General features: G+C 41.1%; 1 protein-coding gene across 6 annotated transcripts in view; it reads left to right on the plus strand.

Annotated features, from left to right (window-relative positions):
* The first annotated feature begins 1,516 nt into the window (after positions 1-1,516).
* The window catches only part of CEP112 (centrosomal protein 112), a 217,310-nt gene continuing 194,979 nt past the window's right edge, over positions 1,517-23,847 (plus strand). For 3 of the 6 annotated variants that reach the window (XM_053375358.1, XM_053375361.1, XM_053375360.1), the window contains exons 1-6: positions 1,518-1,922; positions 5,160-5,304; positions 7,939-8,129; positions 10,331-10,500; positions 19,436-19,532; positions 20,730-20,804. In XM_053375358.1, coding sequence (XP_053231333.1) covers positions 5,196-5,304; positions 7,939-8,129; positions 10,331-10,500; positions 19,436-19,532; positions 20,730-20,804 — 642 coding nt within the window. In that variant the 5' untranslated portion in view covers positions 1,518-1,922; positions 5,160-5,195. Of the gene's footprint in view, positions 1,923-2,402; positions 2,624-5,159; positions 5,305-7,938; positions 8,130-10,330; positions 10,501-19,435; positions 19,533-20,729; positions 20,805-23,847 lie in introns of those variants that run through there. The other 3 variants (XM_053375363.1, XM_053375359.1, XM_053375362.1) reach the window with 3 other exon arrangements.

Here is a 23,847-nt window from a genome sequence, read left to right on the forward strand (position 1 = left end):
CACAGGGCTGGATTTAGGTTTGATGAGGCCTTAAGCTACTGAAGGTAATGGGGCCACTTTTATGTGTTCAGCTGTCCTTTGTCACTTTTTTGTGTTGAATATATGCTATATGGTAATTTATGCACCTGGGTAAAGGTACCCCTGACCATTAGGTCCAGTCGTGGCCAACTCTGGGGTTGCGGTGCTCATTTCGCGTTATTGGCCAAGGGAGCCGGCGTACAGCTTCCGGATCATGTGGCCAGCATGACTAAGCCACTTCTGGCAAACCAGAGCAGCGCACTGAAACGCTGTTTACCTTCCCACCGGAGCGGTACCTGTTTATCTACTTGCACTTGACGTACTTTCGAAATGCTAGTTCAGCAGGAGCTGGGACCAAGAAACGGGAGCTCACCCTGTCGCGGGGATTCAAACCGCCGACCTTCTGACCGGCAAGCCCTAGGCTCTGTGGTTTAGACCACAGTGCCACCCGCGTCCCAATTTATGCAGCTAATAGGTATCTAAAGCTATTTGCACATAACAAAATATGTATTTTATCAAAGTAATTGTTGAACTGAAATACAATTAACAAGAAGTACGGTATATTAACAGCACATCCAGGGGGTTTTTCCCTTTAAATTTTTGGGGCCCCCCTCCCAAGAGAGAGGGGCCCTAGGCTATAGCTTGTTTAGGTAAAGGTAAAGGGACCCCTGACCGTTAGGTCCAGTTGCGGATGACTCTGGGGTTGCGGCACTCATCTCGCTTTATTGGCCGAGGGAGCCGGTGTACAGCTTCCGGGTCATGTGGCCAGCATGACTAAGCCGCTTCTGGCGAACCAGAGCAGCAAACAGAAACGCCGTTTTCCTTCCCGCCGGAGCGGTACCTATTTATCTACTTGCACTTTGATGTGCTTTTGAACTGCTAGGTTGGCAGGAGCAGGGACTGAGCAACGGGAGCTCACCCCGTCACAGGGATTCGAACCGCCGACCTTCTGATTGGCAAATCCTAGGCTCTGTGGTTGAACCGAATCCGGCACTGCTCTGTAACCTCTCCTAAGGAATCACTGATGTTTGCCATCCCCCTAATAGCAATTTACTCCCCCCCCCCCGGTCAGCGGTGTAGCCAGCCACTCGGGCACCTGGAGTGGTGCATGCCCTGAGCCCATGGGTGGCATATAAACAACAACTATTATTATTATTATTATTATTATTATTATTATTATTATTATTATTATTATTATTATTATCTCCCGCCTGTAATAATTGTTCAGCGCCCACCCCCGCCCCCTGCAGCTCTCCAGCAGTCTGTCAATTCTCCTTTGCCACCTGAGCTTACTGCCTCCGAAACCCCATTGATGACGGCAGGGCTCCAAACGGGACACGCAATTTCACACCCCCCCCCTTTCTTAAAACTCGGCCGTTGTTGCTGCCGCGCTACCCTGCCCAGCCCGCAAGCGGAGCCACTCCTGGCGAGGCCTAGCCGCTTTTCCCAAGCGCAGGCCGCGTCGCCTAGCAACGCCGCCGACGCGGCCGAGCTCGCTGCGCCGGAAGCGGAAGTAGTTCGGGCCCGTCGGGCCTGCCCCTCGCTGAGGGAGCCCGGCGGGAAAGGGCGGGGTTGGTTTGAACCGTTGGCTGCCTTTCGGCTGGTCTCCTGGCAGCCGCGCCGGTTCCCCGACTCTCCTCGGAGCCCCGTTTCTCGGGGTCGCGTCGTTCAGCCCCACTGAAATAAGGGGGAGAGAGGGAGGCGCAGGTTTGCGAGGCCTGTGGGGGGGGGGGTTAGGACACTCCCTCAGTTCACTGCACCCACCGCAGCCCCACTTCTGTGGCATCTCCTTGAAGCCTCGCCCTTGTGTGGGGAGGGGAAGTGGGGTTGTGCCAACCCCCCCTCTCTTTCTCTGCCAGGGGGCGAACCTTTGCCCAAAGCCTCGACGTCGTGGACTGCGCGAGGTAAACGGAGCTATGTTGTCATTTCTGGGCTTGAGCTTGTTGCAGCCCTCCTCTGCACACTTGCTTGGGAATAAATTCCATTTAATTGGAAGGGGCTAATTTTCCGAGTAGGTATGCATAAGCCTGGGCATGGGCCAGTGCCGGATTAAGCCCCTAGGCAGTCGAAATCTTGCCCCCCCCCCGTAATTATCTCCTAATACTGTATTTCATTTTTAAAGGTAAAGGTACCCCTGACCATTAGGTCCAGTTGTGGCTGACTCTGAGGTTGCAGTGCTCATCTCGCTTTACTGGCCGAGGCAGCCGGCGTACAGCTTCCGGGTCATGTGGCCAGCATGACTAAGCCGCTTCTGGCGAACCAGAGCAGCGCACAGAAACGCCGCTTACCTTCCCTGCTGGAGCGGTACCTATTTATCTATTTGCACTTTGATGTGCTTTTGAACTGCTAGGTTAGCAGGAGCAGGGACCAGGCAACGGGAGCTCACCCCGTCGCGGGGATTCGAACTGCCAACCTTCTGATCGGAAAGTCCTAGGCTCTGTGGTTTAACCCACAGTGCCACCTGCATCCCTTATTTCATTTTTACCAACCAACAATTTCAACAAACTGATTTCATTGCACAAAAACAAACCGTAGCCATTTGGATCCGTTGTTGCCCCTGAAAGGCATGAGGGGGCTCTAGGCTGGTGCCTACGCTGCCTATTTGGTAATCCGGCTTTGGCTTTTGCACATTTACATTGGGGTGGTTTTTTTTGCCCCACTGAACTTGGGGGCGGGGCCGGGATGGGGGGACCTTGGAGTGAACGCGTTTATGGTGGGGTTAAAAAGGCAGCCGTCCTATGTACACTGATCAAGGTCCCATTGAACTGTCAGGCATATTTCTGCACAGGTGTGCCAAGGATTGTGCTTGCAGGGTCCTTGCCTTTCCACTGAAAATCCCATATCAACAATTCTCTGTGTGTGTCCCACTATGTTTGGTAAGCATTACTAGGGCATAAGGGTGCACAGGATTACTGCCTGAGAGATTTGCTGCGGCCATGTCATATACACATCCTTGTAGGGTGGAGATAAACTACTCTGGCCGGCCTGATGATTTGTTAGTGGGAGAGAAACAGCAAAATAATGCAATTAGAATGATGTTTTTAAACAGAACACTCAATTGGGCCAAAGAGCTGTAGCCAGATTGTTTACCTGGGTTGGTTATAGGAAGCATACAACTCCAGTGGCGACTGGTCTGCTTGTGGGCACAATTTAAAGTGCTGGTTAGGATCCATAAAATCTTATTCGGCTTAGGTCAAGGATATCTGAAATACTGTAGTCCCTCATATAAACCTGCCAGGGCTGTGAGATCTTCAAGGGAGGCCCTTCCCATGCTCCCACCACCCTCACAGGCATACTTGTGGGAGAAGGCCTTCTCAGTGTCTGCTCCCAGACTTTGGAACTCCCTTCCTAGAGAAGTTAGACTTGTTGTCCTTCTCTGGCAAGTGAAGATGTGCTTGTTCTAACAGCCTTTTGGGAACTGAATGCTTTTAAGGAAAGGCAGGTGTTGTGTTTTTATTTGTGATGATCTGTATGTGATCTCGTATATACAGTGGTTTTTTTCTGGGGGGACGCAGGGGTATGCATACCACTAAATATTTTGTGAATCTTTGTACCTTTGTCCATTTACTGTATTTATTTTCCCCGATTTGAACTATAAAATGGTGATTTTCTTGAGTCAAAATGAGAGTACCCCTAAACATCTTTAGAAAAAAGCACTGTGTGTGTGTGTTCTACTAGTGTTTAATTGTTTTTTAATTATTGCTTTAAAAAAATATGTTTTTAGCTGTTTCTGTTTTAGCTGTAAGCCGCCTTAAGTCTCTGTCAGGGAAAAAGGTGGAATATAAAAAGATATAATAATGATAGTAGTAGTCAAGTTTTTTTGAGGATAAATATCTGTGTTGACCTGTGTTGAAAAGCAATTTAGCTAAGCAAGTAAACTCAAAAGAGTAACAATGTACATGATGTCAAGGAAGTGTTTATGTCTCTTGCCTATGACACATATTAATTGAATGTCAATTCCATTTTAATCAGTGGAGGCATGCTTTCAAGTACATGACTGCAGCTTCTAACTTGGCAAAGCAGTGCATATCTTATACTTAACCAATACTGCACAAACTCCACGTATAATTCTGATAGTTTTTTCGGTAGTATTACTGTTTGTCTGCTCCAAATTCTATTTAAACCCAAGAAGTCTGGCAACTGTAGCCAGTGTTCTGGGTACATTTTGCAACAGGGAATTTCATTAGCGTGAGCAGTTTCTGAGGTCTGGGCACAGTACTGCGCCTAAGATTTCAGATTAAAACTACAGCGTGGAAGGAAAGGAGGACCGTTTTCTGCCTCCCTACTTCCAGCTACTCTCTGAAGACTGGAGAAAAGACCCACTTAAGAATATTAAGGGGTTGGGCAGGAAAAGGATTGGTCATGTGAAGAAAGAACATAATATTTTAGATTCAGGTAGGTAGCCGTGTTGGGTATCTGAAGAAGTGTGCATGCACACAAAAGCTCATACTAAGTACAAACTTAGTTGGTCTCTAAGGTGCTACTGGACACACACACACACACACACACACACACACATATATTATTGTAGCTGCAGTTCATTCATTTTCAGCTTTGTATTGTTATATTAAAAAAAAGGCCATAACCTAGGTTTAAGGTGCCATTTACCTCCTAGCTTTCATATCTCAGTTTATCTGACTGTAGCTTCTCTCTCACATAGCTACAATTTCCAGCACCCTTATTAAACTACATTTCTCAGGGTTCTTGGGGTGTGTGTGTGGGGGGGATGTGCTTTAAATATGTTTTGTGTATGCCGCCACTGTTACTGGTTTTCAATCCAGCTCCCTGCTAGCTAGGGATGATGGGAGTTGTAGTCCAACAACAGCTGGAGACTCAAGTTTGGGAAACTCTGATCCAGATGATGGACATGATATATATCCCTGTCAGCAGGTTCTTCTTTTGGGAGGGCCATTTTGAGAAGAGTATGAGGCAGGTAGTATCTCACTTCCAACTGTTTTAGATGTCAAGTTCTGTTGACACACTACAACTTCCTACATTGCTCTTTAACATCTGTGTTGGCAATTTACATTGGACAATATTTGGCCCAGGCTGGGAGACCTGTTTGTTGAACTTTGCTGTGTATAAATAAAATACTATTTAAAATAAAAGATTGCATTGTGTTTTTTGCATTGTGTTTCCAGTTATCCTTTTAAACACATCTATATTCCGATTGTTGAATGAGCAGAATGAGTGGTGAAGAAGAAACTTGGGAGAAACTGGATTCAGAATTTGATCACTATGTTGTGGATATGAAGCCTTATGTTTTGAAACTGCCTCACAAATCAGGTAAACATTGGAATGAAACGCTATCCGTAGTATTTTATTTTTCCATTTTACAGTAGCACACTTAAACCAAATAAGATAAACATATATGCTCTTTAATCTTGGCTTTGCTATATGACCAAGAACCATGTAATTGACCAGTTAAATAAACTGAGTCCTAATTTATCTTATGGACTCATGGTATGTTGTGAATATTATGGTGGGGAGGGAGGAATGAATTTTTGTCTGAGTAATTTATCATATCAAAGCATTACTTACAGTTGGATTGCTGTGTGTAGCATGCTTTATGTCTAGGCAGCTAAGACTGTTCTAACAACTTTGTGTGTCTTGAGCAAAAGTAACAAAAATCATATATGCTGTTGATATTGAACTACCTCCCTTATACACAAAATACCCAGATCTCGGAGACATGGGCATGGTGATGGGGATGTTCAATTCATTGAGGAAGCTTCATGCAATGGAAGAGTCTGGGAGTCCAGTCCTGTCACTTGCTTTTGAAGGGCTTTCAAGTGCAGGGTCACAGTGCTGATGACTGCCAATTCCACTAACCCTGGAGCATAAGATTGTATCCAACTCTTCTGCTCCACTTGCACAGCAGGCTTGCTGATTGATTGAATTAATTGATATACTACCCTATACCTGGAGGTCTTGGGGCGGTTCACACAATAAAATCAAAATATGAAACCACAAAATACATAATCAAAATTAAAAAGCACAACCCAATAGCCGCCGCCCACAACTTACATTTTAAAAGGGCATAGGCTTCCTGAGCAGAACTTTACCCCTTTTCTCCCCTGCAGCCCACCCCACCCTCAAAATGGGGCAGATTTGGGGGCTGTATGGGCAGATGAGCAGAAGGGAGAGTTCTGTTGCGCAAGTAGAACTGTTTGCACAGTGTTGAATGCAACCCATAGGAAAGAAGCCTAGTGCAATATTCTTTGCTGGGCATAAAATTGGATTGAGGGATTAGTAAAATATATAAAATATGGTAAGTTAGGATTTGATGATGTGAACAGTTATTGTTGTTCCAAGAAAAGGGATACAGTCTCCCTGGCACTTGCGCTGTGTATAGAGAGCAGGTGATGGTTCCTAGTGTCAGTTTCGTAAAGGAAGAGAAATGATGGAATAAATGCTTTACCAAATAAAATACGGAAAAGTGCTACAAATGTGCATAATCATAACATTTGTTTTCATTGTTTATCTTTTAAGCATTTCTGTTAATACTGATTATTCAGGCTCATCCTTCTTAATGATGTAAATATCCTTTTATATAAAGAATTCTGGTTATTTTATGATTAATCACATAGAGATAATGATTTTTTTTTAAAAAAGGATTTGTTGAGGATTATATCATTTTATAAAATTACAAATGATTTTTAGAAGCTTCTCTTTCTGATCTTACTTAAAAACAAATAAACACTATAGCAGGTTAACTAATATGATTGCTATTAATAAATGAAAACAGCATTTTTATAAATTTAGAGATTACAGACAGAAAATGGACTTACTATGTGGATGTAATCTACAAAGTGTAAGTGCTTGATAAATATTTTTTGATCAGTTTTTTAATCCTACTAGTGGTACATCTTGTTACAGAAGAACAACCAATGTAATGCCATGAGAGGTTGCTAAATTTACTCTTCTAGTTAAAATATTTTCACAAGTAGGCTCAGTACATTAGTAACAGGATGTGGTTTTTCATAAAGAGGATAGAAAATTGTTTCACTTCCTGAAGAAGACACATGGCATTTTGGCCTTAATTCTGTAGAGGGAATATGTCTGTATTTTATCACTAAATTTAATACATTATCCTTAAAATGCTTTCATTTATTGTCTCCCAACACAGCCATGAAATGTATACAACATCACAAGAATTTGAAGGGGTATGCTTAGGAAAAACTGTTGCTAAGGCTGTGGTGTGATTATACCACACTCTGATCCAAAGATTTAGATCCGTTTCATATACAGTATGAGAAAATCTATACATAAAATATGTATGATTTAGTGTATAGAAATTATAAAGGTGTATATTCAAACTTGTAATACACAAAATATACAGATGATTCACACATTACACTGAACACATTAGAAGTTTTTTCTCTAACGTATATTAAAAAAGTCCCATGTGGCAAACTTTAAATCTATAGAGGTGTATTCTGTGGTATTGATCAGCTGACAGTAATACTGCCAGCAATTTTTTTTTTGCATTCATTCACTAAATCCGCTTTCATGTATCCCCTAACACCTTGGAACAGATTTATAATGTGTCTTTGTGCTGCAGGGAAAGGGTATTCCTTGCACTTATGCAAGCCTTACCATCAGCTGAATGATGCTTGAATAAAGCTCATAGCCTGTACTTCCTTCAAATTTATAAGTAGCTTTTACACGCAAATACATGCGTTAAGGGTCAAACTACCAGTATCCGAGTGCTTCCTTGTGTTAATTAGTCTGTGTAAGTCTAACAGTTTGTGCACTATTACTAACTTCGGAAACACAAGATTTCTTTTGAAGTTTATATTTTGCAATAAAACATTTTCAGCTTGGCATAAATTTATTTATTGATAGAAAAGGTAAATGTTTAGACCACTGTAATATCAGCTTCTTACACTTGATACATTCCACCCCCACCCTTCTCAGAACGTCAGAGATGTGCCCTTTGGATCAAAAAGCTTTGTGAGCCTTCAGGTGCGGGCGCAGGTACTGTTGGTAGGAAGAACCGGAACTTGTATGGAAAGCTGCTTCTGCATATGCTGAAGAGAGGAGTGCTGGAGGGTCCCTTTACACAGAAACCAGAAACAGGAACACTGAAAACTCTTCCTTCATACATGGTAAATATGAAGTGCATTACTATGGAAGGATAGTTGTTGTCACTGTATGAGCCTGAGGGCTTTTGATCCAGCAGGAGGCATCACTCTCACAAGGGGCGGCATGCTGTTTTTGGCAGATTCCGCCCTGTCCTAGGGGATCCTCTCTAGGGCAATATTTTGGGTATTCCAGGGGATGGAGAATCAACAAAAATGGCTTCTTCCCATGGATGCCTCCCTCCAGTGCAGCTGTGCTAAGAACACTAATTGGATTTCACCCATAGTCAGCAAGTTAACGTACCTATTTTGTATTTATGGCAATGCACACAGAAATCCTTTTGGGGTTGCAAACAGGACAAAATGGGATATGATTTTTTTTTAAATGCCTTTTATTTTTACTATTGTTGCTTTTACTGTGCTAAACTGCCATTCTCATAGAAGCCTAGGGTAGTTTGTTGTTGTTGTTTAGTCGTGTCTAACTCTTCGTGACCCCATGGACCAGAGCACGCCAGGCACTCCTGTCTTCCACTGCCTCCTGCAGTTTGGTCAAACTCATGTTTGTAGCTTCAAGAACACTGTCCAGCCATCTCGTCCTCTGTCGTCCCCTTCTCCTTGTGCCCTCCATCTTTCCCAACATCAAGGTCTTTTCCAGGGAGTCTTCTCTTCTCATGAGGTGGCCAAAGTATTGGAGCCTCAGCTTCACAATCTGTCCTTCCAGTGAGCACCCAGGGCTAATTTCATTAAGAATGGATGTGTTTGATCTTCTTGCAGTCCATGGGACTCTCAAGAGTCTCCTCCAGCACCACAATTCAAAAGCATCAATTCTTCGGCGATCAGCCTTCTTTATGGTCCAGCTCTCACTTCCATACATCACTACTGGGAAAACCATAGCTTTAACTATACAGACCTTTGTTGGCAAGGTGATGTCTCTGCTTTTTAAGATGCTGTCTAGGTTTGCCATCGCCTTTCTCCCAAGGAGCAGGCGTCTTTTAATTTTGTGGCTGCTGTCACCATCTGCAGTGATCATGGAGCCCAAGAAAGTAAAATCTCTCACTGCCTCCATTTCTTCCCCTTCTATTTGCCAGGAGGTGATGGGACCAGTGGCCATGATCTTCGTTTTTTTGATGTTGAGCTTCAGACCATATTTTGCGCTCTCCTCTTTCACCCTCATTAAAAGGTTCTTTAATTCCTCCTCACTTTCTGCCATCAAGGTTGTGTCATCTGCATATCTGAGGTTGTTGATATTTCTTCTGGCGATCTTAATTCCAGCTTGGGATTCATCCAGCCCAGCCTTTCGCATGATGAATTCTGCATATAAGTTAAATAAGCAGGGAGACAATATACAGCCTTGCCGTACTCCTTTCCCAATTTTGAACCAATCAGTTGTTCCATATCCAGGGTAGTTTACAGCATAATAAAATACAATTAAGAGGTTTTTTAAAAAAACTACATATGGATACTGTTGTTCGGACTGCCTTACGTTATCACACTGCAGGCCATATCTGTTTTTGGAAACGCAAGTAGGGATGTACCTCCTGATCTCAAAGAATTAGATACTTGGGCCTCATGCCATCCAGGGCTTTGTACACTGGTTCCAACACTTTAAATGGGGTTCAGTTTCAATTTGTTTGTCTACCTGAACTATGGAACTCCTCAAAGTGCTTTACAACTTGAGCAATTTGAGAATCTATTCTGACATAAGCTAAGGCACAAGTACTCGGGTGTGTCACTGGGACACAGATGTATGGTGTAGTTGGTCTAAGTTGCTGGACAGTGTTGATGTTTGATGATAGCAAAATGCGTGACCATTTATGAAGGTTTTATATTTCTGGCTCTTCAATATGTATATAGGAGATAATGCAGCGTGGTAAGAGTCTGTGAAACCAAGTGAGAAGTTTAATACAGAGTTGACCTTCAAACTAAATATGAAAAGGTTACTCCAGCTGAGTCTGACATAAATTTTTGATTTTTAAAAATGATACTAAGCAAATGGCAAAGATAGCCAAGAAGCTGATAAATTGTGTTAAACACAGTCAAGGATAAGTTAGAACTGAAAGTCAGGTTTCTGAAAGGTTATCACTTGCCTGAATATGTGTAGAAGTATTTTGGTGATAATACATCACTTCTGTTGCCTAGGTCCTGGAAACTCATAGTTTATGAAGAGAAGCTAGGAGATGTTCCTGGAAACTTAAAAGCATTTTTATTTTTATTTTTTTAAAATGTAGTCTATCTACTTTGATGAACCAAATTCAGCAAGAGTGTGGAGCAGCAGCCCAGAAGGTTTACCTGATTGGGTCATGGGAGAGCTGGGGCAAAGTGATTCTAAAATGGATGAATCCTGGAAGGTATCTTTTAGAGAGGAGTCTGCTCTGGTAACCTCACCCCTTGGACACAGGTAAGAAGTGCTTTGCTAATCTACATAAATATATCCAAAACGAGTAACACTGAAAAGAGACGCCTTTGAAGCATGTTAAAACATCACCTTGGCACTCATGCTAAGAAATTGTGCTTATAGTGTAAATTGCAGAGAAGGGCCATAAAAGGCCTGGCTTGCACATCACATTAAATTATAGTTGAAATAAACTGGTTTAATGTGAATATGCATGCTGCTGATACCACTCCTTCCTCACACCTGCTGCTAAACTAAGCCATGGTCTGTCTGCATGTTATATTTGAACCTGGACTCGTGTTTTTTTCCTTGGCTTACTGCGGTAACCCAAGATTGCTGCTCGTGGTTTGTTTGGAGAGAAAGAAATCATGAGGCAGGGCCTGCACGTAACATTAAGCCAGACCATGGCTTTGTTCCCCAGTGGCGTGGCAGTGGTGGTGAGGGACAAGCGAAGTGCTTATGATTTCAGCAGCATGCATGATAAGAATGAGGTCCCTGTCTGCTTCATTGGGGCTTTTAATGATCTAGTGGGCATGCAAATACACGCTATTCTTTTTCTGCCCTCATTTGCTTATTCTAATTTTGTAAAGCTCTTTATGCTTCTCAATGGCTACCCCAAGATTTGTAAACCTATTCCTAGAGAGGTCTGCCTTAGCACCCCCTTTCTTCCAATTCTTTAAAAGACTTTTTTATATACATTTAGAAAGCCTTTGGCCTGTCATATCACCCTGATTTTATTATTTATTTTTCTTCTTTAATGTGACCAATGTCTTTGGTTGCCAATATGGCACTTGAGTGTACACATGTTTCTGTGAAGGTCTTCCCTGGAGCCCACAGTGTCCCCTCCTCCCACTGAAATTAGGCTTCAAAGAAATAATAATTTGCTGTATGCACAGTGGCAGTGTGTGTCATGCCCATGGTAGTTTTCTGGTTTGCAAATGTGCCAATGGGCCCCAGAAACAAAGACAACCCACCATGCATTAATGAGTAGAATGGTTCCACCAGTTACGGTACTTATTTTGTAGATTAGTTTTGAGTCTTAATTTAAGCCTTAGACATGGTTGCATGTTTAGCCTTTGGATTTATAGCTGGAGCAGAGTTTAGTAATCCAACTCCTATTGCCTGCTGCATTATATTCTATTGTTGCTGTGTTGTTGTTTTTTAAGGCTGAGTGTATTTTTCTATTTTTTGTTAGCTTCTCTGGGCTCTACAGGAGGAAGAGTGGGGTATACAGTAACTATAGATAATTGCTCCTTGTTGTAAATGAATTTTATTAGGATCAATAAAAGTAAAAGTCATTATACTGTGATTCTCATTTGATGTTGGAATTCGCTGTGCAACAGAATGATAGTTTTTGCTTTTAACTTAGCTGGTGCCTGTAAACTCGGCTGTGCAACTTGCTTTAGAAATTCACTTCTGTTATGCTTTCTGTCTATGCACCTTATTTGAATTGTAGACCATAGTTCAGGTATAATGCTAAATAATGGTTTAGTACTACTGTAAACGGGACGCGGGTAGCGCTGTGGTCTAAACCACTGAGCCTCTTGGGCTTGTTGATCAGAAGGTCGGTGGTTTGAATCCCCACGACGGGGTGAGCTCCCATTGCTCTTTCGCAGCTCCTGCCAACCTAGCAGTTCAAAAGCATACCAGTGCAAGTAGATAAATAGGTACCGCTGCAGCGGGAAGGTAAACGGCGTTTCTGTGTGCTCTAGCACTCATCATGGTCCTCTGTGCACCAGTAGCAGTTTAGTTATGCTGGCCACATGACCCGGAAAGCTGTCTGTGGAAAACGCCGGCTCCCTCAGCCTGAAGCAAGATGAGTGCTGCAGCCCGTAGTCACCTTTGACTGGACTTAACCATCCAGGGGTCCTTTACGTTTACCGAGTACTACTGTGTGACAAAAGATTTCTGTTACCACATATGTTTCCTTTGATTAAGCATAGTTTGATATTGTATCTGAACTGACAAACTGATGTATGCTTAAAATCAGAAGCTGAAGCTGGTTTGTAACCCTGTTTTGAAAGGCAAGTGCAAATAATTATTTGCCAATTTGGATATAATAGCAAATTCTGACTTCTGCAAAAGAGGAAGTAGCTAGTTGGGAATATGATGTGAACATAAACTCTTTGCTGTACTCTTAACCATGGTCTGCTGTTAGATATAACCCAGCCCAGAGTTTTCTTTGCAGCTGAATTTTTCAGAGAACTGAAAGAAATATGTGTTGGACTGCATTTTTAAAAGAGGGATGTAGCACCTTCCCCAGTAAGACCCTACAGTCCTGGAAACATGTATTGGTTGCTCTTAACATTAAGAGTAAGGTAACTAAGAAGCATGATGTGAACAAACTATTTGGCTGACTGCTACAGGAAATGCAAATATAAATTAGACAGTAGAGCCAAATAATTTTTAACCACATTTCTCTATTTCTAGATCCATATCTGTAACTTGGACGCAGTCCTTGGATAACAGTTTGACTTTCTTTGCAAAAAGAATTGTAGATTTTTGCAGTGAACTTTCTAGCGTGGCAAATGCAGTACTTGTTTGAATGTAATTCCAGTTTGTTTTGTTGGATCAAAATGTTTTGATTACTTTGTTTAGAAGGGCATTTTTCTTACCCTGATTTTATTCCTGTGATCTAATTTAGCCTCCTGTGGAGATTATGGGTAAAGAATTTTTTTTTTTAAGTGTAACTTTGACTTAGGGTAAGCAGTTTAGGTAGCTAAAGTCAGTGTTTACTGGTCATGACCTGATTCATCATGAGTAAATATACCCCCTTCAACAAAAGACGAGTGTTTTTTATTTGCAATATTTCACACATGTGCTTTTTATGGTGAGTAATTTATTGAAACTTGGAGCTGAAGTCTAATGCTGCATCAAATTTTATAGCTCCTTGTACTTTGAAAAATCACTTTAATCTTAAAAGCTGTCCCCCCCTTCAATATGTGTTTGATCATTGTTACTAAAAAATCTTTGATTAAAACCTTATTTGTGAAGCATTTCTAACAACATTTTACATTATGCTGTTTGTGTTCAAGGCTGCTTTTTATTATTAACGATGTAGAATCCGTAGCACCCTTTTCTTAAGGATGTATTAGCGAAATCATGAATGCTTCATAAATACATCAAACTGTCCAACAGAACAGCCCATCTAGTCTCTTGAACGTTTAAAAATGACCAACATACCTTTTTAGGAAGGTACGCATAGTGAGCAGAGGGAGGAATGAGAGGTGGTAGAGGACTTCTCTAGGGTCCTTAACATCCTCTGTCTTGATTTTTATTTTATTAATTTGTTAGTCAGAGCTTTCCCTGGATATGCTGTTTCCTTCATTCACTAGGAGAGATTCCCATTTCAGAGTCAGAATGCCTTCCTTTGGTTTGTATTGGGCTGCCAAAAGGCAGTGCTATTGATAATGAATAATATTTATAGTTTCATGCTTTCAACTACCCTGATCAGTAGCAAGTTTCAGTCACAATCTTTACAGGAACAGCAGCCTTGAACAAAGTGAATATTGAGGACTTAGGTATATGTTTCCAAAGAAACATATTTGGCTGGGGGTTGGGGTGGGTTCAGCATGGGAATGGTCAGGCACCCAGAAAAATAGTGCCTTTAAGTGGAATTGATTCTCCCAATACCCACGCAAAACTCTTTTTCTAGCTAGCAGTTTGGCATGAGTGCATTCTAGCTGCTAATCATCTACCCCCACCCAGTCAGGTGCTTTGGGAAGCCGTAAAACCCACCAATACATACATTATACCAGTGTCCTAGTTGGCATATTTGGCAGTGTGAAACGTATTTAGCTATTACAAAAACCATCTCACATTGCAAGACTGTCAAACTGTTTACAAGACTGGGTGAACCATTATTTTGGTTACTAATCTATACAATTCAACAAGATGATACAGGACTTCTGAAATATGCAAGAAGGAAGGAATAGCTACATACACAGGCAGTATTTTTTTTAAAAAAAAATTAGCACAACAACTTGAATTGTTTTCTCATTATGCTCTAGAAATTGACCCACAACTGAAGCGGTAAAAAGTACAAATTATTTTTGGGATGCCTATTGCTGGTTTCTTGGTGTAAGTGTCTGAAATTGTCAGCAGGTGGCGATCTTGTTCTGTAGAATAGACTAAAAGAGGTTTCTTGTTTTTTTGCTAGCCAGGTTTTTTGGTAGGGTGGTCTCTGCACGTATGTTATGTTGGTAGCTACTCTGTTTCCAACTGAATTAGTTTATTTCCTGAAGAGCTTTTCTTACAAGTTAAGGACTCAGAAGCATTAAACATTATTGATCAGAGGAGAATCAATCATTTTAATTCAGAAATGGTTGGATGGGTAGAGTTTAGTAGAAAAACTTCTCCTTTTTTTTAGGTCTTTATTGCATTTATTTACATAGGTCTGTACCAGGAATGGGAAATGGATTGCCTTCTGGATTAATAGGACTTCAGCTCCCATCAGCCCTGACTATTGACCATGCTGGCAGAGGCTGATGGGAGTTAGAGACGCACTGGAGTGTCATAGGTTCCCCATCCCTGGGGAATGTGAACATAGAAATACAGAAAGCCTACCTTGCAAACAAGTCAGATCATTGGCCCGTCTAGCTTTTTATTGCCTACACATACTGACAGTGACGTTCTAGGACAGGATATCCCAAGCTTTGGTCTCCAGCTGTTTTTGGACTACGAGCCTCATTGTTCCTGACTATTGGTCTTGCTGGCTAGGGATGATGGGATTTTGTAAAAGAAATGGGGAGGTAGGGTGATTTAAGCAGTAAAGGCAGGTATGGCCTTTTTTGTTTTGTTTTTACAACTTTTCTTTCAGATTTTTATTCCACTTTAAGTGATGTACTGTCATACCTCGGGTTGAAGTAGCTTCAGGTTGAGCATTTTCGGGTTGGAACACGTTACTTCCAGGTTTTGCCACATGTGCAGACGCTCAAAATGACCTGCGCATGCACAGAAGCGGCAAATTGTGGCACGCACAGATGCGGGTTGCGTTCGCTTCAGGATGCGAATGGGGCTCCGGAATGGATCCCGTTCACATCCAGAGATACCACTGTAGCTAGCCAGCCAACCATAGTCCCCCACAGTGCCTTGGATTGAATGACACGATGTCACAGGTAATGGAACATTGCTTAATGGCCTATGTTATAAACCAGCCACTCCCACTTTCTGGCTAGCAGGTGTGAGCCACCAGGGATTAGGTAGGGTTCTTCCACCACAAAATATCCCCACGACCACTTTAGGATCGCTTGACCAAGCAATAAACTTCCAACATGAATTGGAGCAAACTCCTAGCTAATATGTACCCATCTCAGCGGAGTAAAATCTGAACAGGAAGTCTAATTGATTAGCATTAAGAAGTGGTTCTTATAGCTAGCACTTTTTTTTTGTAGCAGTACAGTTTATGGATGAAATATAACAAGATGTTATGTACATTTCTAGCATGTTTTAATAATTTGTTTAACAATTAGGAGAAAATAGAATGTTTAAAAATTTAAACATTAATGAAATATTAAACAGGATTTTTGTTTTTGTATTCATCCATTATTCAACCAAATAGGAAGTTTGCTTCCTAGGCTTTCTTCTGAAATGAAAAGTCTGCTATATAGTGTATCAGATATGACAGTTCTAAACTCTGTTCATCATTTATGATCACAGCAAGCTTGGGAAGGGAAGAGAACCCCTCTTTCTGCTTAGCTCCAAGATTCAGCGTGCCTGAGAGCTCCCTGCATGGTTCATAAGGTGGTCAGGCATTTTGGGAGCTGCACAAAAAAAAAAAAGGCCAAATCCTGTCCTTACCTGTCTGACATGAAGTGCAGAGTGGGTGACAGCCTCATGGGTCAAATAGAGAAGTCTGATGTGCCAAGAGCGGTTCTCTACCCTGATCTAGAGATACAAAAAAATCACCTGAGGAGCTGAAGGTATCTTGCCTTGCCTCAGGGAACAGTATAACCCTGTAAGATGTTCAAAGCAGTCTTGAACACAAAGTTCAAACCCCCATCACAGGCAAGAATGTCACTGTGAGAAATAGCCTGGCAGAAAGTGCAAAAGTAGTAACAGCTACTAAAGCACTGGTGTCAATTGGCAATGTGGTTATTCTTGAATTGGCGGCTGGGATATTGAAAGGAAAATTCAGGAGCCAGCTGATGAAATTTGATGTTCATTATTATGAAATCCTATTTTTAAACAGGGGAACTTCTGCGACATTTCTCTTCCATGCAAATGATAAATGTTGATTCAAAAAGAAGCAAAGCATTAGGGTGTCGTCGCAGCTAAGTATAATTTTCCATGGGCATTACAACTTGCCACGTGGACATGATGCTGGCCTGCAACTTGTGAATGCATAGTAAAATGTCACAGGCACAAGGTCTTGCTTTGGAGGCATTTATTTATGAAATCATTCATCAATGAATTTTCACACGTCACAAATTGGTCACAGGTCATTTGCCAGAAAACCTTTTTTCCCCACTGTTTCCAATAAGTATTACCATAAGTTTGACAACTGCCCATGAAACATTAGCTGTTTATGTATATTGGTTTATGTATATTGCCACAGATGGGGAGAAAAGTGATACACACATTTAAAGAAAACACTTATCTAAGGTAAAGGTAAAGGGACCCCTGACAGTTAAGCCCAGTCGCGAATGACTCTGGGGTTGCAACGCTCATCTCGCTTTACAGGCTGAGGGAGCTGACATTTGTCCGCAGACAGTTTTTCCGGGTCATGTGGCCAGCATGACTAAGCCGCTTCTGGTGCAATGGAACACTGAAACCAGAGCAGTGCACGGAAACGCTGTTTACCTTCCCGCAGGAGCGGTACCTATTAATCTACTTGCACTTTTGGTGTGCTTTCAAACTGCTAGGTTGGCAGGAGCTGGGACCGAGCAACAGGAGCTCTCCCCATCACGGGGATTCAAACCGCCGACCTTTTGATCAGCAAGCTCAAGGCTCAGTGATTTAGACCACAGCGTCACCCGCGTCCTTAACTTATCTAAGTGTAACTTATCTAAGTTACACATAAATTATTGAGGTTGCTAAACTATTACATTATTATTAGTAGTAGTAGTATTATTATTAATACTATCCTATACCTGGAGGTCTCAGGGCGGTTCACAGAATAAAATATAAAACCACAAAGCACATCATCAAAATAAAAACAACAACCCAATAACCCCCACTCCCCCCCAAAAACCACATTTTAAAAGGGCGCAGGATCCTCCTCACAACATATGAAGTAAGACAATTAACAAACGTGGACAAGAGCCACCCGTTGGAAAGACCATGATCTCAGAAATGTCTGCAGCAATATTTATTGGTAACCAAATTGACCGGGTGCCTTTCTGATACAAAGACAAAAAAAGCTTTGAAATAAGGGGGGGGGGTAGCTTTGGTTGTTGAGTAGATGTAATACGAGTGCTTCATCTTCCGCAAGGGGAAGGCTTTTATCTAATGTTGCAAACGAGTCCTCTTTGCTGAGTTTCATCTTCTTTCTTCTCGGTGCTGTTTCCACTGCTGACGAGCTTCCACCAGGAGGTAGTTTGTCCATGCCAGAAAGCCACCATGGCTTTCTGAACCAGCCTCTTGGTCAGAGCCTGTATATCTGTCAAGGTCTGGAAGGATGCTTGGGTCACAGCTTTCAGAAACGAAATAATATGAAAGCACTTAAACCTATATGCACATGTGGTGGGAATGCACAGCCATTAAGGAATTTTGGAATAACATCTATAATGAATTTAAAAAGTTATTTAAGTTCTCATTTAAGAAAAAACCTGAAACCTTCCTCCTAGGCATAATGTCATCGAAAATCAAAAAAGATGTTAGACCACTTTTTATGTACACGACAGTAGCAGCCAGGATCTTAATTGCAAGAAACTGGAAAAGTGATAAAACACCTACGATAAATGAGTGGCAGGTTCAAATGATAGATATCTGCAGTTGGCCATGATGACAGGGAGAGACAGAGAATATCCAAAACAGAAAGTACAGAAAGAATAGAAAATCTTTAAAGAATACCTGGAAAACTATTTTAATAATAAACATCTCCTGGCAGAACTAGAATGATGCTTGTAAAATAAGAAACATAATGCTTTTGGTATCTGATAAAAATAAAGAAAGTAATACAGTAATTTGGAACTGTGTATGAAAGAAGAATAGAAATAATAATACAATGAGTCTAATCGGAAGTTTATTCTTTTTTTCAATTCTTTTCTTTATTAATTTCCTTCTTTTTCTTTCCTCTCCCCCCCCCCCTTCTCTACCTTTCCTCCTCTGGTTCTTTTTCACTTTTCACTTTCTTCTTTTGGTCTCCTTCTTTCTGATCTGCTAAGAAAGAGATAAAGACTAACTCGAAGTGATGCTTTGTAGTTTGTTAACTATTGTTAAAGATGGTCAACTGTAATGAACTGATGTTTTAGTTATTGTTGATTTATGGTTATTGTCGAATCTTAAATAAAATTTATATTAAAAAAGCACTTAAACTACCAGAGGCATGCTTCTTTATTATTTTTGTAGGGAGCATCAAGGCAGTTAACAAATAGTTTAAGGTTAATTGGAATGAAATAGTATTAGCTAAGACATAAAATATTATGTAAAGAAGCTTGCAAATGTTTCATTGGTCACTATGGAATTAGCTAGTATAAAGTAATCTAGGAATATAATATCCCTGGATGTTCAAATGGCTGCAGCTGCTCCCCCCCCCTTTGTTTAATGGCTTTATCTTCTATAATGCAACATATTTTATGTTTTGTTTTAATTTCATATGGCCTTTTAATACCCTTGTGATGGAAAGGCATGATAGAAATATAAATAAACAAATGGTTTTTTGTAAATTGCTTTGGGATGCCTCATGGGAAGTGATATACAAATGAAATAAATAAACAAACAATAGTTTTCAGTAAGCTCTAATTGGTTTTGTATCCCCCCCCCCCGCCGCCTACAATAGGGAACAATATACATATAATGGGAAGCGAGCACTAAAGTCCCGTTCTATGAGTCCACTTCATCTGCCAGAAGAGAACAACTTTACCTCAAAGACACCAGTAAGAATATTTTCTATTTGCAGTAAAATTTCTTGAATGGTCAGTTTGTATGGTGAGACTCATGAACCGTACAGGCAAGAAATTTGTGATAAATAGGAGAAGAACCTGACATTTCATACAGAAATGTTACATGCCTGCTCTGGCACAAGGATCCTGGCTTGCATTAAGCCAAAATTCCTCATTATGTCCTAACCAGTGGACTGTTTTAATGTCAGTTAACAAATCAGGAAAATAAGCCAGGATCTTCATGTTGAAATACATGGCAAGGTTCAATGGAGATTGGCTTGTATTTCAACATGAAGATCCTGGCTTATTTTACTGGTTTGTTAACTGACATTTCAACAGTGCTGGACTTGTGATGGGGAAAGGAAAAGGGGTGCTTATTCCTGGGTCCATAAACTGTGGTTTATGAAGCCAGAAATGGTGGTCTTACCTGGGCCATTGCATTTTGACAGCGTGGGTTTTAAGGGAGTGTTTTCATCAGATATGCTAAATCATACAAACTTTGTTTCCGAAATGGCCCACTTATGAGAGAAGGCAATCACCAAGGGCCATCCTAATAATTTTCAAGGCTAGACTTGTGTATATTTGTAGTAGTTGCCTTCTATAGATTGCTGAGGAGTTGGGAAGATTCCTTTTGAGATTTTGTAAGCAAGTCACCAAAGACATGAATAACTGATTGATTATGGGGTTTTAGATGATTGACCATGTTATTGATTAACATATTGGGTACTCACTGTAGCTGCATGATATAGAAATACCAGCAGTCAAATACAGTTTCATGGGGAGTAGTGGCATCAAACAGACACCGCTTGCTTTAAATTTATGGGACCTGGAGTAGACTGTTCAGAATAAAATGCAGTTCTCATTCCCGCCCCCGCCCCCAATATATTTATTTAGCCTGTAATCCAAAGCACATACTAGGGACTAAGTTTCAGTGAACATTGGGGGACTTTCTTGTATGTACATATACAGTACGTAGGATTGCACTGTTAGCAGCTAATGTGCTGGGACTTCTGCTCGGATTAATAAATTGCCTGAGCAACTTCAATATGTGATCCACCTTGAACTGGAGCTAGAAAATGAATTTCCAACACTGGCCAACATTTCCTTGTTAGAAATGATAAACTTTTTGCTTTGCTGTTTCTCCATGTTTGCTCAAGCTATAACCTTTCATCTGAACATTTAATATTCCAGGAGGATCGTCACACACACAAAATGTCTTTGGATGACAGTGACCTTGAAGCTCGTCTCAACAGTTGGAATCTTGGGGTAAAATAAACATGCATTTCTTTGATTTGCTGGCTTTAGAAGAAAATGCATTTGTAATTTAGTCTCAACACTCAGTATGGCCACTAAGTGTCTTTTTAGGCCTGGTTCACATGTCACATTAAACTATGGTTTAAAATAGTGGGACTGTGAAGTCCCTATTGTTCTTTTCATCCATTCTTTTCTTTGGTTTGTTTCCTCCCCAGCCTGCCAAAGACTGGCTTTGCATTATATGTTTCCCTTAAACAAACCATGAATTGCCAGACCAGAATGAATCTGGTTTCTGCTTGTGGTGTATTTTGGGGGTAATGAACTATGAGCCATGGTTTGTACATAATGCAAAGCAAGCCTCTGGTTAGTTTCCTCTCTGGTGTTCCAATGAAAGGAGCAGGAGAGGAACACAATGGGGGCTTTCAAGCAGTGTGCACGAGGCATTAAGCCACAGCTTATCTTAAACATTTGGTTTAATGTTATGCATCAGCCATAATGTTAGCATGGAAAGAAATTGGAATAAATCTTAAGAGGCTATGATGATTCAGGTAGGTAGGCTATGAAGGTTATTGTTTTTGACACATCAAGGTAGGCTGAAATGATGAAATGTTCATCATTTGCTGAACAAATGATGCCATGGATTCATAACACTACAAGGGACATTAAGCTGAGTGAGAAAAAAGAAAATTCCTCCACCTTTAGAATATTTGCATAAGTAAATAAAGGGAGCCCAGCTGCATCAGGCAAAAGTCCATCTCGTTCAATATCCGGCTTCCCAAGGCGTCTTAACAGATACCTTCTGGAAAATCCAGAAACAAGGCATAAAACCAAAGCTCTCTCACCTGCTATTGCTCCTCAAATTTGTTATTTGATCAGAATTTTAATGTCATTGGTCCCGGAGAATCAATGTAGCCATTGGTGCCACCTATCCTTCATAAATTTCTTCAAAAGCCCGCTTTTAAAACAATATAAGCTAGTTGCCATTTTCAAATCATACGGCAGCAAATTTCATACATTAATGTTGTGATGCATGAAAAAGACAAACATGCCCTGAATTTCCTGACTATCAGTTTCCTAGCAGGGAGGCTCTCTCTAGCTATTCCTCCACACCATCCACTATTTTACAAACTTTGGTTTCCTCCCCCCCCCCCAACACTTTCCCCAATCCAATAAGTTCCGAACATCATAGCCAGGGGTTTCAGCCTGGTGATATTTTCAGGAGGTGTGGATGTGCTGAATCTGGTCAGGGTGGAAGGTATCCTGTCCTGATTTGTTTTTTCTTTATAAAATGTTTTCCATTCTTCTGACATCGGTGGAAGGAGAGAAGTGCTGGTGTAGTGTTGGCCTTTGTGGGGGCATGTCAGAGAAACAAAGGGACTGTGGATCCTGCAGATCCAAGGCCTCTCCCAATCTGCCTGTGACACACCCCTTTTTATCCTCTACTGCTATGGAAATACAGTTTGTCTCTGCTGGCAGGTCTTTCTGCTGCAAAAATGGGTGTTTCTCTGGGGGCACAAGTGCTTTTCTGGTGGTGAGCCTTCCTCTATGCTGGAGGAGCAGTACGTACTTACTTCACTTCAGTCACCCTTCAGCTGACTAAAGCCTGTTTTAGGAGTGCTCCCTAAGATCTATATTTCAGTATTTTGATTTAAAGTGTATGCCCCCCCCCCATTTAACAGCTTCTCATCTTATGATCAAAGAGTGTAATCAACCACTGTTTACAAAGGGGGGATTTGCCATTGACTTCATTAGGAAATGGACTGTTTCCCAGTATTCTTCAATAATATTTTTTTTATGTGTGTGTATGTTTACAATAACAGTAGAGTGTTTTTGTTAGGATCTAATGATGCATATGTGCATGCTTAAGCTTGTTTGTTGTAGTTTCTGAGATGTCTTGTTCTGAACATCATGCAGAAAGTCAAAATTTCCAGAATGTTTGATGCTGTGGGCAATTCTGTCCTGCCACCCTAAAAACCTGGTTCTTTTGGTGGTGGGGGGGGGGGGAGAAATATATGCAATGGTTACTCAAAGCTGAAATGCTTTAACAACATAATGTATCGGTTTATAACCTGGTTAGGACATAAAATTGTACCATTTGGCATTTAGGAAAATTAAATGAAAATGCCTTATGTTTGGTATAAGCAAAATTGCTAATACCCAGTTGTAGTTTACATTCTTTGTGAGTCTTGCTAAGAGCTTTGTTCTCACCCAACTTTTCATATTTTTCCTCCTTGGCTTTGGCACACACAACAGGTCTCTTGCAGTTTCTGCTCCACCTTCTTCTGAATCTTTTTCTCCAGGAAGGCAGGACAATCAGCTGCTTGTTTTACCATCAGTAGTAGGGTGTCCCCATCATAGACATATGAGAGAGGTGTAAAAGTTGACTGCAAAGCCCAGTGCAAGTATAAAAAGACAATAGAAACAGGATGCTTGTGTCCCATATCTCCAAACTAGAATAAAGGATAGTCCTCTTCATGAAGATGGTAGCAACTCCTAAGCGCAGAAATATTGGATTTTAGCATTATATATGTCAGTATTATCATGCTCTAATGGTGTAAGATTGCCCTACATAAAACTTCAAAAGCAACATTTTCATTCTAAAAAAAATACTTCATAGGAATTATTCTACTGTTTTCTAAACCTTCTTAAAAAAAAAAAAATCCAAATAGTTTTTCCCAGGTTGTCATTTGCAAAGATCAGACTTAAAAAGACAGCAAGATTTCTAAACTTTGATGAAAATTTCTTAGGGGTATAAAAAGGGAGAGAACCCCCAATATTTCCATTTCCCTTTGGCCTTCACATCTTCACTCACTTGGCCACAGGTTTTTGAGGAAGGAAGAAAACTCAGTTGACAAGTGCATAAACACTCCATACTGGGTCTCTCAGTGACTCTTTCCTGATTTTAGGTCACCAGATGTTGTTGAACTGCAACTCTTGTCATTCTCAGCTGGAATGTCCAGTAGTCAAATACGGTTGTGGTTCAACATTATTTGGAGACCCAAGATTCAGGAGGGCTGCTTTTGGCCTTGGCCTTGCATAAGTTACAGTGGAACCT

This window comes from Podarcis raffonei, chromosome 2, assembly GCF_027172205.1.
Source record: "Podarcis raffonei isolate rPodRaf1 chromosome 2, rPodRaf1.pri, whole genome shotgun sequence".
Classification (NCBI taxonomy): Eukaryota; Metazoa; Chordata; class Lepidosauria; order Squamata; family Lacertidae; genus Podarcis; species Podarcis raffonei.